Genomic DNA, 13,601 nt, shown 5'->3' on the forward strand with positions numbered 1-13,601 from the left:
CTCTCTACTGTTTACAGTTTTTTATTACAGTGTTTAATTAAATTCTTAATCAGTATTATCATTTTAAGTTATTCATTACATTTTCTGTTAATTATACTAAACATTAAATTGGCATTATCGTGTTTTCAGCTATTATGAAATGGTATATGATGAAATTATCTGCAGTTTTCTAAGTTTAAAGTTTTAAAACTACAGATACTTGTTTTATAATAGCATACTCATAATATAATAGCAGTTATTTATTATATTCATTATCTTGTTATTAATAAACAGGCATTCTTTTTATAATAAAGGTTAAGATAGTAAGCTATTAACCAGTGTTGTGAAATTATTAATTGTTTAAGTAATAATTAAACTTAATAAGTTAACTACAGAAATCTTAAAAATATTTGTATAAATTAATTGAATGACATAATTTAGTCACGGTAATGTTATATTAACTATGAAATATAAAATGCATACTAATGTATGTTTGTATTTAAAAAAATAATACATGCATTTTCTTGGGCATTACACTTAAAATATCTACATTTTAATATTGAAATAAAGATGTATATTGTATTGTAAGTGTAAATAATAATGGTAGGAGTGCATTCATAAATTTTCCAGTACCAGAAAATTTGATTTTGTATCATTTCAATGTTTTCATTAATAAGCATTAAAATTTATCTTTTCCATGGTAAATATTTCATTTTTCTCTGTGAATTAGATTTTTAGTGACTTATTTTGTCGCTGTCTGCCTACAAATATCCAAAAAGCAAGAACAATTATAATTTAGGTTATATTTTTTATGTTAAAATAAAACATTTGCCAGACTGTAAGTTGCAGTGCTCTACCCCATCCATGAATAGTAGTTAATGAGTAAACATTGACTTAACTTTAATGATTTTTTTTTCAGAGGAATACTCTTACAAGGTAGAGAAAAGTATGAAGATGCTATTTCAAGTTACCAACTTGCCATCCATTACAGGCCTTCTCTTGCATGTAAGTTTTACTTTAAATTATTACTTTATCCATTTGATTATAAATTAAAGTCTGCATGAAAATAATTTGCAAAAGAGATAAGAATTTTACATGTATGCATTATATTATACAAATCAAATTTGTGGTCAGTAAGTATGCATGCTCCTTTTATTTTAACTAATGTTGTTTGCAGTGGTTTGGTTAAAGTTGCTCTCTCGCTCTCTCTATCTCTCTTTCTCTCTCTCTATATATATATATATACTTCTCTCTCTGATAGTTTAATGTAGATATTGGTTTTGTGGCTATAAACTTCATAAACTATATTCTTCTGACCCATTCACCTCCACTTCTAATCTAACTACATGTAATAACTCTCATTGATATCATGACCAGTTTGTAATTATCAACAACCTGCAGTATTTTTATTACTTTTTTTTTTTTAATGTGTTTTTTATGTATTATGAATTCTGCTACATTTATTTATTTTTATATTTTAACTAGAAAACCCGGCAATGCATCACCATTGCTAGATTTGAGTATATATTATATATGTATATATATATATATATATATATTGCGTTCATTTAATTTATATGTATATATATAGATTAAATAAACATAATTGAAAGTTTGATAAAATATTTAAAAAATGAGCATTACGGAAATTTAACCTTTCACTTTATCCCTTTTTCCTTTTTCCCTTTTCCCCGTGCGTAAATCGGTTCAGTAGTTTTGTAGTCTAAAGCGGACACACTTTCGAACATTGCCTTTTATACACATAGAAGAGTCTGCTTTTTTATTTTTTTTTTGTTTCTTTCATATTTGTTTGTTTGTTTATTTTGAAAATATTTCGACCCCGGCACCACCTAGCGGGTATAGTTTCTGTAAAAATTTTTCTTTTTATGTAACTAATGTATATTCTGAATATGAGCCAAATCGAACCATAAACACAATTTTTCAAACTAATTCCAAACTAATTCAGAAATCTTCATGGGAGAGCACACAACAACTCACGAAAGTTTCATCGCAATTAGATAAGTGGTATAGGAACACATACGGGACAACGAGACAAACAGACAACAAACATCCATATATATATATATATATATATATATATATATGTGTGTGTGTGTGTGTGTGTGTGTGTGTGTGTGTGTGTGTGTATGTGTAAAATATAAGATTGTATAGAATGTGATGATACCTAGCTTGATAAATAACATTTATCAAGTCCAAAGTTTAATTTAGTTAAGTTGCCAAACACTCCAATTTAACTGGACATCTTTTAACATTAAATGAAGATACATTGTTATAATGAATACTAGATATCTTTGCACAAGGTAACACATTTTTTATATCATCCTGTCAACATCCTTAAATTAAAATGAACATGTTTATCTCAAGTCATTTGAGTTACCATTTTTTAATCAAAAATAATATTTATTGACTGAAATTTTAAGTCAAAATTATTTCATACTTTTATGATATTATATATCTTTATATTTTATTCTATTTAAAATTTTACTCAATTTTTTATGTACAAACACAGCAGCCAGTAACTTAAATCGTAATAAACAGCTTTTTAGTTATAATTTAATTTTTTTAATTAGTTCAAATATTTGATAACTCATCTTAAAAAGTTTTAAAATAACTTAAGTAAATAAATATTATTAGGATGTGTGTGTATATATAGAGTGGATATCACTCATTCATACATTATTTTAATAAAAATTAAAAAATAATAATTATTAAAATTAAACATTATAATATTGTTCGCGACTCAACCAGAATGAGAGATTTAACGACTAAAAATGTTTGTATAAATATGATTTATTACTCTAAGAACATAGGAAATATCTTGTAAGATAAATAAATCATAATAATGACAATAGTAATAAAAATTAATGAAAATAATAAACAACAAACAACAATAGTAATAATAACAATAATAGTGAATAAAATACATAAAAAATAGTATTTCAAATAAGAACAGGATTTGTTTAAAGGTAGTTAAATCATAAAAACCAGAATGCAGTTCAATTGACTAAAGATATTATAATGACTGCTAATATTAATACCTAATATTGCATTAACAACAAGATACTGTCACTTTTACTACTGTCTACCAATAACTCACCGAACAATGTTCCTACATTCACCCACTGTTCACTCTATAATGCTTATGACATACACTTCACTCGTTGTTACCAGTCAGTGTGTGGTGACTGGTAACACCGTCTCACAATTGCGTCGAACACGGGCTCACCTAACTACTCTCTTAGTATTCCTTGTCACTACACACTGTCTCACAATCGCAGCACTCACTCTTTTCGCTTAATACTGACTCTTAAGTCGCTGGTTCTGGAGTATTTATAGCTTTCTGACCTACAGAACCAGAACCTTGTTTAAGCATGAGAATTCTCATCGTCCACGCCATTACATTTTTCCATGAATTCTTATTCTGGTCCAGTATCCTTTCATGTCGAACAATAGCTGTTGGAGATGTGCCGTTTAACAGATTGTTAAACAGACTTCTTGATAGCACTGAGAAAACAATCTCTTTTAGTGCCCTTCTGGGATTCATTTCATTATTATTTTCTCAGACTTTCTTCTTAATTGGAAGGAATCTGTTACCCAGGTTTGTTATACTGGTCTTGTTACAATATATTTAATATATTAATATTAAAACAGTGGAGTAATTTTACATTACAATAAATTATATTATCAAATAATTACAGGATAAAACCAACAAATTCAGATAGTATCTTTTCAAAAATTAATAATTTCCTTAGAGGTAAATCTTTCTGTCAGCTTCCAAATCTCCTTCCCCCTATCACTTTCTCTCTCAGAATCTGATATGGAGGAAATGTTTTTTTTAACAACCAATTAATTATACAGAGACTTAATTAATTATTTATCAGTGATGTTTCTTATACTGATATTTTTTTTTAGTATATATATTTTTATTAATATGTACATGTGTGTATTATGTATATATAAATATGTCTTTTTTACTCTTTTATTATTATTTTTTTATTATTAGAATATAATTAATATTCATTAATTATATTCTATTCATTAAAATTGTTTTATCTCATTTTTTCATTTTTATTTCAATTAGTGAGTGATATTTTAATCTCTGTTTCACATACAGCTGCTCTTTATTAAAAAAAAAAATGGATTTTGTGTATTATTAGTCAGTTTTTATATAATTATTTTATACTTTTGTTTATATATTATTGCTTTTTTCTTTTGGTTAAAAATATTAAATATAGAGCTTAGAGAAACTGGTCATGCTAAAATCAACTATATTTTCTTTTATATATTTTCCAAATTATATGAATTTGTTTTTGGAACAATGTATATGTATTTTATAGAGATACTTTTATATGTATTTATTCTTTAATCCAATGATCCAACTAGTGCAGTAAATGCAGTGATTCCCAGTGATTCAGTGACAATCATGGGTTTTGGCTTAATTTTTTTCAGTTCAAATACACAAAGGCAACCAAATGACATTTTTATCAGTTTTTTTTAAGTTATATACAAACTTTTCATATCAGTAGCAGAGTAAAATACAACCTCATTATCAGAATAAAAACTGAAAACTCACTTGTAATTCACCAAACTGAATATAGAATTTGAACATTATTCTCCAAAATGTAATGTTCTCTGTACAATTTTAAATTATTATGCAAATTTAATAATTACATGACAGTTTCTCTGTCAGATCATTGGTTAAAAGCAGTGATTTCAAAATAACCCAGGTCATTGTTTTATTCTTTGCATAACATATGTTCCCTTTGAAATTAACAAAAAGATAAAATAATATTTACACTGTAGCTAGCAGCAGTTATCACAGTTTGTAGTCACTTAAAAAACTACCTGTTTTTGAAGTTGATGTGTGCAATATCATCCCATAATACATGTATGGAACTTTTATAAGTATAAATAAACTATTTAGGTTCACCTTTTGACTTTCATCAAGTTCAGTTAAATATTTAAAGTAAAGTTTTGTAACCCTGGAGAATATTATAGAAGACCTTATATGTATGTAGTATGTACTTAACAAAAATAATTTTTTTTTTTTTTTGACCTACTTCAAAAAAGGAGATTATGTATTCAACCAATATATTTTTTTTGTATTTTTATATTTCCATTTTTGTACTAAAATTTCCATTTTAATATTTCTATCTACAAGCTTTGAACATATGTGGTGAATTAATTCATCAAGAAAAAATGCAGGTAGGTAGAACCAAAATATCATTTTACAATTTGACTTACTCCTACAAGTATTAGTAATATTTGACACTACTTATGATGCCTTTAATATAAGAATTCAAGTATTTAACTTTGCATTAATCCAAAATACAATGCAGTTATAAAATGAGTACAGTTTAAATGATACTCAACACTGTATTGTTTGAAACACAAATACTTTATTTTTATACTTTTTGCAATATTTTTTGTAGAGTTAGGTAGAAGGAATTTGGTTGGATTATTATAGACCCACCGAGTTGGTCTAGTGGTGAACGCGTCTTTCCAAATCAGCTGATTTGGAAGTCGAGAGTTCCAGCGTTCAAGTCCTAGTAAAGCCAGCTATTATTACACGGACTTGAATACTAGATCGTGGATACCGGTGTTCTTTGGTGGTTGGGTTTCAATTAACCACACATCTCAGGTATGGTCGAACTGAGAATGTACAAGACTACACTTCATTCACACTCATACATATCATCCTCATTCATCCTCTGAAGAATTATCTAAACGGTAGTTACCGGAGGCTAAACAGGAAAAAAAAAAGAGGTTGGATTGTTATGTCAAAATGTCCTTCTTGACAGCAACCTGTTATTGAAATATAGAAATTTGTGAATATTGCCAACCTGACTGTTGTTTTAATCCAGATTCTTGTAGATGAAAAACAGTGACACTACCACTCCACCACAGATGTCAGTCTACTAACATAGATCCCCTGTGTTATTTACAAATAGATTATTAATTTTTTTTAAATTATACATAATCCAAAAGTTTTATTTATTGTGTTAATGAAATTATTAAAAAAAAACTGTACTTAATAATACATCAAATATTCATTTTAAACTACAATATATTATGAAAGTTTCATAATTAAAAAATGTAAAGAATAAAACACAGAAGTAGTACATAACGAATAAAAAGTTAAGGAATGATTACTTTCCAGTCTTGTTCTCATGTACTTATACAGCACTTAGTGTTCGGGAAGTGGTTCCAGTAATTGAAAGAGAAGACAAGAAGACAAGAGTAGGTAATCGTGTTACCAAGACAAGCCTTGAGACATCTGCACACTGCTTGCTACTCTTGTGCTTATCTTCTCACACTCTAAACCCTTTTCTCTCCACCTCTCTCTTATATTTAGTGATAGCAATGACGTCATTCTAATTATATTTTAATGGAGTAACATCCTCAGCAGTAATTGGAACCTAACACTGCTTGTGATTGCACCTTCCTAAGCTGCTTGTCGATATTATAATTTATTATAACGACATAATGTTGATTAGATCCTTTGTGCTAATTTAAAGTGAAAATACCTTTATATAATTACATTAACAATAATAGCTATAATAATAAATAACAAATAATGAGAATTTGTAATCTGTCATTCATTATAAATATGAAATTGAAGTGTGTGTAACTACCAACACATTGAAAGTTATTCATAATTTTGTAATTTAATAAGCATTCTCATAACACTACAGATTGTAATTTCAGCCGCATTTAAAATTTTATCCTATTTTTTCCAGTTCAATGATTTTAAAACTATTGTAGCAATACTTTAAATAGCAAGATGATAATTAATTTTAAATGTTGTTAAATATTGTGCAAAATGTTTTCTTTTAGGAATCTGTCTCCTTGGCAGAATTACATTGAATAATCTTTTATCTATATCAGTATGCATTAAAAAAGCCATTTCTGAAGAAAAAATAGGTACCTTTAAAATTTAAAAACACCTACAATAATTTTTTTTCAGACATTTCATTATATCAAATTATGATAGAGGTATTTGCTCAAGTTTTATAGATCTTTTTTATATATTTCAATCACTTACAATTTAAAAGGAATAGTTAACATAAAATCAATTGCTCTCTAATAATTTTTTGAGGGTACCATTTTTATTCATATTGCAAGGAGGTTCATTCATATTCATATCTGACATATACTCATAGTGTTTACGATCATAAATTCTAGTAGTCCTAGAAGTTCTTCCTGTCTGTGACCACGCTGACTGGGTATTATAAAAATAATACATAATTGAAAGTCAAATCTATGCCAATTATGTGTAGGACTTACACTCATGAACTAAGAAGTTCAGGATATAAAAATCTATAGACTGGTACTTTGCTCTACATGAAGGATATGTTGCCCGTGAGGATAGTTCTCACGGGTCGCCGTCGTATTAGAAAATGACATTAAATTTAGTAAATCATATAACTGTCTGAAGAAGTCAATATTGACATAGACAATGATCAATATAGACACTGACAATTGATAAATATATATATTGATATAAACCACAACATTAAATTTATTAAAAAAAATTATAAGTGTTTATTTACACTTTTTGTCATTTTTTATTTATGTACGTAGTAGTGAGATTTTGGTAAACAAACATTTTAGAGGGTCATAAAGCTATACGTAAAATTTCTTTATAATTAGTTCAATATTTTTGCAGTTATCGAGAATAAACAGAAAAGATGAATCTTTATCATCGATAGACATATTTTTCATTCTTTTATTTATTCTTTTCATAATCTATGACCTATTGATCTCATCATAATCTATTACAAAAATATGAAATATAGAAATATAATGTTGCCCACCCATACACCAAAAATTTCGATTTTACTTGAGATAGTTGGCTGCCACCACAAGTGAAATCTGATTCAGACATAAATAATACCTTCAAAATTTCTCCATTTGCAGTTATGCATTGTATATATCCATTTTCTTGCTGATCTTAATTTACTATACATTGACATCATGCAACACAGTAAAGGTACTATGATGTATGATATGAATAATTAAAGGTAATTATTCATTTTATTAGTGCTTTTGCTATCTCCTTCTGTGCAATAAAGATGGACACAAAACTAATTTAATGAATATTAACATTAAAGAGCTGGTATCAATTATCTATCTGTTAAGTATGATAAATAAATAGCTTCAGTGCCCCAAATTAAAATAAGTCATATTATTCCCAAAAATGGTGTATCCACCCTCAAGAATAATATGTTCAAGAATAACATGCAATGAGTCACAGTGATGTAATTCACTGCCTTCTTCTCTGCGCTAAATATGCTGTTTTACAAAATTATTAATGCCATTGAAATGAAGTTAACATTCAGACCTTCGTTATCTATGCAACAAAAAGTTGAATGCATTGCAAAAATTATTATCCTTAGAGAAAGAAATTCTAACTGGTATCTCTTGAACCTCAAGACCTTTTTATTTATCATACTGATAAACCAGGCTTAGGTAATTTGTTCTATAGTATTTGTCCTAATAGTATTTTGAGTAATAATCAATAAATTATTTTACCCTTCTCTATCTTGTACTCACTTCCTAGTTAGGATGATATCAATAATTTTTCCATTCATATTTGTTATATTTTTATTTATAATAGTGTTAAGAGGAAAAATCACAGTTAGATTTGTGTATAATCAAAATATAGCAAATAGTTTATGTGATTTATGTCTCAGTTTATCTCATAATGATGCATTAACCTTATTAAATTATAAATACAACCAATTTTCTGTTTTTCTTCTTTGTTCGTCAACAAAAGTAAGTAGGAGTGGGTTGTGTTTGTTAAAAGGGAAGCTCAAATCTCAAAGGGTAAGATACCTAGTGAGAATTGGCTGGGTCAGAGCTCTGATTTCTGATGCTTGTTAGTAGTAACTGCTTCACAAGGAATCAAGGTAGTAGAGAAGGGTAGGAGAAGCCCATTATCTGGGTGGTAAAGCATTTCATGTAACCTGATTCAATGTAGATTTCAACCCTCATCATTCAGTTTTCATTACAAGCCAAATGTATATTTAGAGTGTAAGTTGCATTAAAAATAAATAATTCTTCTATGTGAAGTAAAAAAAAACCATCTTTATTTACTTTAAACATTTCAAATACTTTTTAAGTAATATGAAATTTCTTTTTTAAGAACATTTATTGTAATCATTAAACATTTTAAAATGCAGATGGATAAAAAATATTATTGTTAATGGATATAATTGCATCAAAAGAAATTTAGCCGACAAATTATCTATTCAAGACTAAATAGAATACAGTGGCAAAGAAATTAATCTGAACACAGTATTTTTAACAGAAAATGTTAAGTAGTCAAACTTATTCAACTTTAATAGTTTATATGTCCTCCTTTGTTTTTGATTATCTCATTAATCCTCTTTGGCATTGATTCCACTATCATGGAACAATGACTTTTGATTTCTTCATTTTGAAACCAAACCTGTATCACTGAACTAATAAGGTCAGTTTTTGTGCTATAATTCATTTTCCCAAGTCTTCTTTTTAGTATGGCCCATCAATTTTCAATGGTATTCAGGTCGGGGGAGTTGCAGGCCACAAGAGTACTCAAAATCTTTTGGCTTTTGAAAAACATTTTACTTTCTTTGACGTGTGCCATGGTGGAAGATCCTATTGGAAAATGAGTTCTGGCTTCTTCTGCACAAGTGTGACTATTTTTCTTTGGAATTTGTTAATGTATTGGTCCAATCTCATCATCCCATCCACAGACATAAGTGCTCCTGCCCCTTAATGTGTAAAACATCACCAAAACATCTTTTTGGCTGGTTGTTTGGGAGCATGTTGCAGGTGTGTTGGCATGTCTTCTCATCTGCTGGTGTGTCTTCTCATCTGTTAACTTACGAATGTAGGCTACTCTCTCCCCTTGAACAAAGAAATGAGTCTCGTCTGAAAAAAAAACTTTTTTCCACATCTCAATAGTCTATTCTTTATGTTCCTTTGCCCATTGAAGTCTTTTTGCCTTCATAACCTGTGTTAGTAACTGCTTCTTTTTAGGTTTCTGAGCAATCCTTCCCACTGCCAACAATCCTCTACAAACTTCATATCAAACATTAGTCTCACTGGCTCACAAGTCCCTATTAAGGTCAACAGCGGACAATCTCGGATTAATTTTGCTTTTTCTTATTAATAATTGATTCCGTGTAGGCGAGGTATTTTTCCATTCACATTTCTCTTTTCTCTTTGGAGAGGCGAAACCTGTTTCCCTGAACCTTTTTACAATTTCATTTACTGTACCTAACCCCACACTACACTCACTGGCAATCTGACTTTGAGTCATTTGTGTCTGTTGGGATAGAGCAACAATTTTTGACTGCTTTTGTGGGGTTATATCCATTGTATTATTTCCATTGGATTAATTTGTTCACTACTGTATATAAATAAATGTGTATACATGTTGAAATAGCAGTATAGAACTCTCATAAAAAAAAGACCTACTGTTTAATATTAATTTTTGATGCTGATGAATTTCTAGTTAAAATAATAATGATAGTTAAAATAATAAAGGATTGAATAGTAACTGAATTTTTATATTGGCCAAACTGGAAATCATTCTACACAATTCAAAGAACATAAAGCATTTACGTACACAAGTTACTGTATATACTTAAAAACAGCAGACAGGATATATTCATGCAGTAACAAAAAATTTAATAAATTTCTCAAGGAACATTTCTTTTTCTGAGGAGGAATATGAATTCTGACTTAGTCACTTTAACCTCTTGGTTTTCTCTTGCAACCCCCTGAGCAGTTTTATGGTCACAGTCACCTTCTACTGAGTCTTAATAAAGAAATGGCTTCCCTGTTACAACTCCCATGGTAATTATCCAAAGAAAAAGAATGAAGAATAAGTAAAGGAGAAGGCTTTAGAAAAAAATGGCCAAACTGCGTCTGTTCAAGGTAATTTACCAACTACTCTGATCAGTTAAGCAAATAAACTACCTCATGGGCAATATGGTAATTTTGCCCACAAACTTGTTATGTTAAAGATAAAATTAAATTTATAAAATGATGCTATTACATTGTACCCATAAGCATCTTAGACTTTTGTGCAGTTGCTATGACTTCTCAGGTTGTCCAGAGGCCTCAGTTACTCTCCTCAGAGCATTATTCTAGTTTGTCCACTAAAACGATCCTGAGTTCTCATTCAAAGTCTCATCTTAGCTATCAAAGATACAACACAATTATTAATGATTTGATCGAATGTCTTCTTTTTGGAATTTTTTGAAATTGCACAAAATTACTGATAACTTTTTACTTTATTTGAAGACATTTTAAAAGAATTGTCTAATGAGCCTCTGGAATAGAATGATAAAAAGATTGTAATCAAAGAAGTCTATAGATAAAAAAGTATTAACTTGGCTAAGTTTAGAAGCTCAGTTAATGCATAATTAATGGGGATGGATTGCTGAATCAATAATATTGGCTTCATGCTACTTAAAACATCCTATCATGGATGTTCCACTGTACTATTCCACTATCCTCTCCACTGTACTATTAGTAGTGCCAACACTATTTCAGACATCACATAGAAATACTCCAAGACGTGTTGGCTTTCTAATCTTTGATAAGTATTATTTTTGATTACACAGATAGTTGCATTTTTTCTAGATTAGAATTAATCCATTCACTCATGAATTCTTATCTTAAAAAAATAAATTAACGTAAACTTTAAATAATTTTTTGAGAACTTAAGGGGATAAAAGAATTTTATTATGTCTGTCCACTTACACAGAGAAGTGGATTAATAAGATTTTAATACCAAATAACACACATGCATATTTCCTGAAAATTATTAATTATTTTTTCCTTAATAATACTCCAAAATGTCAAATCATATCATATTAGTAATAAATGTTAACAAAACATTTTTACACTTCATAATAAATTTATTTTATAAGCTCATTACTCAGTTCACCTACCTCATTTAAACATAACAGTAAAATTATGTTTTTTGTTTTTTTCTTATTAATTCAAATAATATAATTTAGTGCAGGATTTTAAGAATCAATTTCTATTAGTCATGAGACAAAAGTGTATTTTATAGTACTTCACACAATAAAAAATATGTTTTGTTTTTTGCGATCCTTATTTTTGCATATTTTTTTCAACACCAGTAAAATTTTTAATTTAATCAAAACCTATATCAGAATTTGTACACAAACATCTCTTAGTCTGTGTGATAGCACATCTTCCTTTTCATTTTTAACAGAACTAGACCTGCCTTACTTATTACTACTGGTTTTCCAAACAATGTAAGCTTCTCAGCCACTTCATGCCAAAATATTAAATTTAATAATAATTTTTTATATCTAAAAATATTGTTTATTTTTTTAAATTCTACCTGTTTATTGATAAAATTCCTTCTGATAACAGAAGTAGTTGTTTTAAAATTTCAGTCATTGATAAACAGATTTGTAACAACAAGAATTAGTTTAAAATATTCATAAGTAGTGTTCACTTATATTTTCAGATAAATTCAAATTTTTACAGAACTGGTATCCCACACAAAATACACTTAGGTTAGAAACACAAGTTTTATTGAAAAATAAGATAAAGTGCAAATATTCAAGTTATTAAATAACATACTGAAATAGCTTTTTTATCCTTCTAGATTTTTTATTAAAAAAAAGTTTTATTTACAGTATTATCGTAAAACACTTTTTCTATTTTATTTAAATTACTCTGTTATTTGTACAAAGTGTGAATCTATTAAAAACTATCAAGTTAATACAATAATAATTAAAATCATCACTAGAAAGTGTTCAAAAACCATTTTAAAAACTAAACATTCTTTATTTTTTTAAAGTTTTATATAGATAAAAAATTTAAAAAAAAAATTGGAAAGCAATTTTATTTCTTTAATGGTTTTTGAACATTTATAATTTTATTTTAATAATCAATTGGTTTATCTCTGTTTGAATACATAAAAATTGCTAATAACCACCTTTTTAATAACATTATTTTTTCTAAGTTTGGTATTGATAAATAAAGAGTTCACAGATCTTCATACTATGAGGGGAGTAGATGCAAATAAGAATCTATCCTTTATCTTCTCTACATCTTTCCTTCTGAGCATTCTACTCTTCCCCTATTCTCCCATCGACTCTTCCCTTCTTATTACATCTTTCTCATCCCCTTTCTCTTTATCTGCTTCTCTTATTGGCTCTTCCTTCTCACTCTTTAAGCCTACATAGTTTAGCTGAACAGACTTGGAGCGTCTCTCAATAAGTCCGATAATTGCAGCTCTTTACATTGATCGCATACACTAAAACCCTCTTCTACTGTTCTTCCTTCTCATACCGGCTTAGCCTCTTGTATGTTCAGATTACTCTTGATTAGCAAACTAAATTCGTGCAGTTTTCCAAAGCTCTAATTTGCATCTACTGCAGGGTTTTCCTTCTGTATTTACATCTGAAATAGATACAAATTTACATAATCACTTGCGAAAGTATTAACATAATACATTACAACAATTTACCTAAAATTGTTAAACAAACTTGAATATTTTAAAATTAATATTATTCTGTTTTACTGTAAATTTTTTCATCATATTTATTTCATTCATCTAT

At 28.2% G+C, this 13,601-nt stretch overlaps 1 protein-coding gene across 1 annotated transcript in view; it reads left to right on the forward strand.

The window, feature by feature from the left end:
* The window catches only part of Tmtc2 (Transmembrane O-mannosyltransferase targeting cadherins 2), a 1,137,584-nt gene that overhangs the window by 1,089,654 nt on the left and 34,329 nt on the right, over window positions 1-13,601 (forward strand). Inside the window, exon 6 of the mRNA XM_075369640.1 lies at window positions 899-984. Coding sequence (XP_075225755.1) covers window positions 899-984 — 86 coding nt within the window. The remainder of the gene's footprint in view (window positions 1-898; window positions 985-13,601) is intronic.

Source organism: Lycorma delicatula, chromosome 6, assembly GCF_047948215.1.
Source record: "Lycorma delicatula isolate Av1 chromosome 6, ASM4794821v1, whole genome shotgun sequence".
NCBI lineage: Eukaryota > Metazoa > Arthropoda > Insecta > Hemiptera > Fulgoridae > Lycorma > Lycorma delicatula.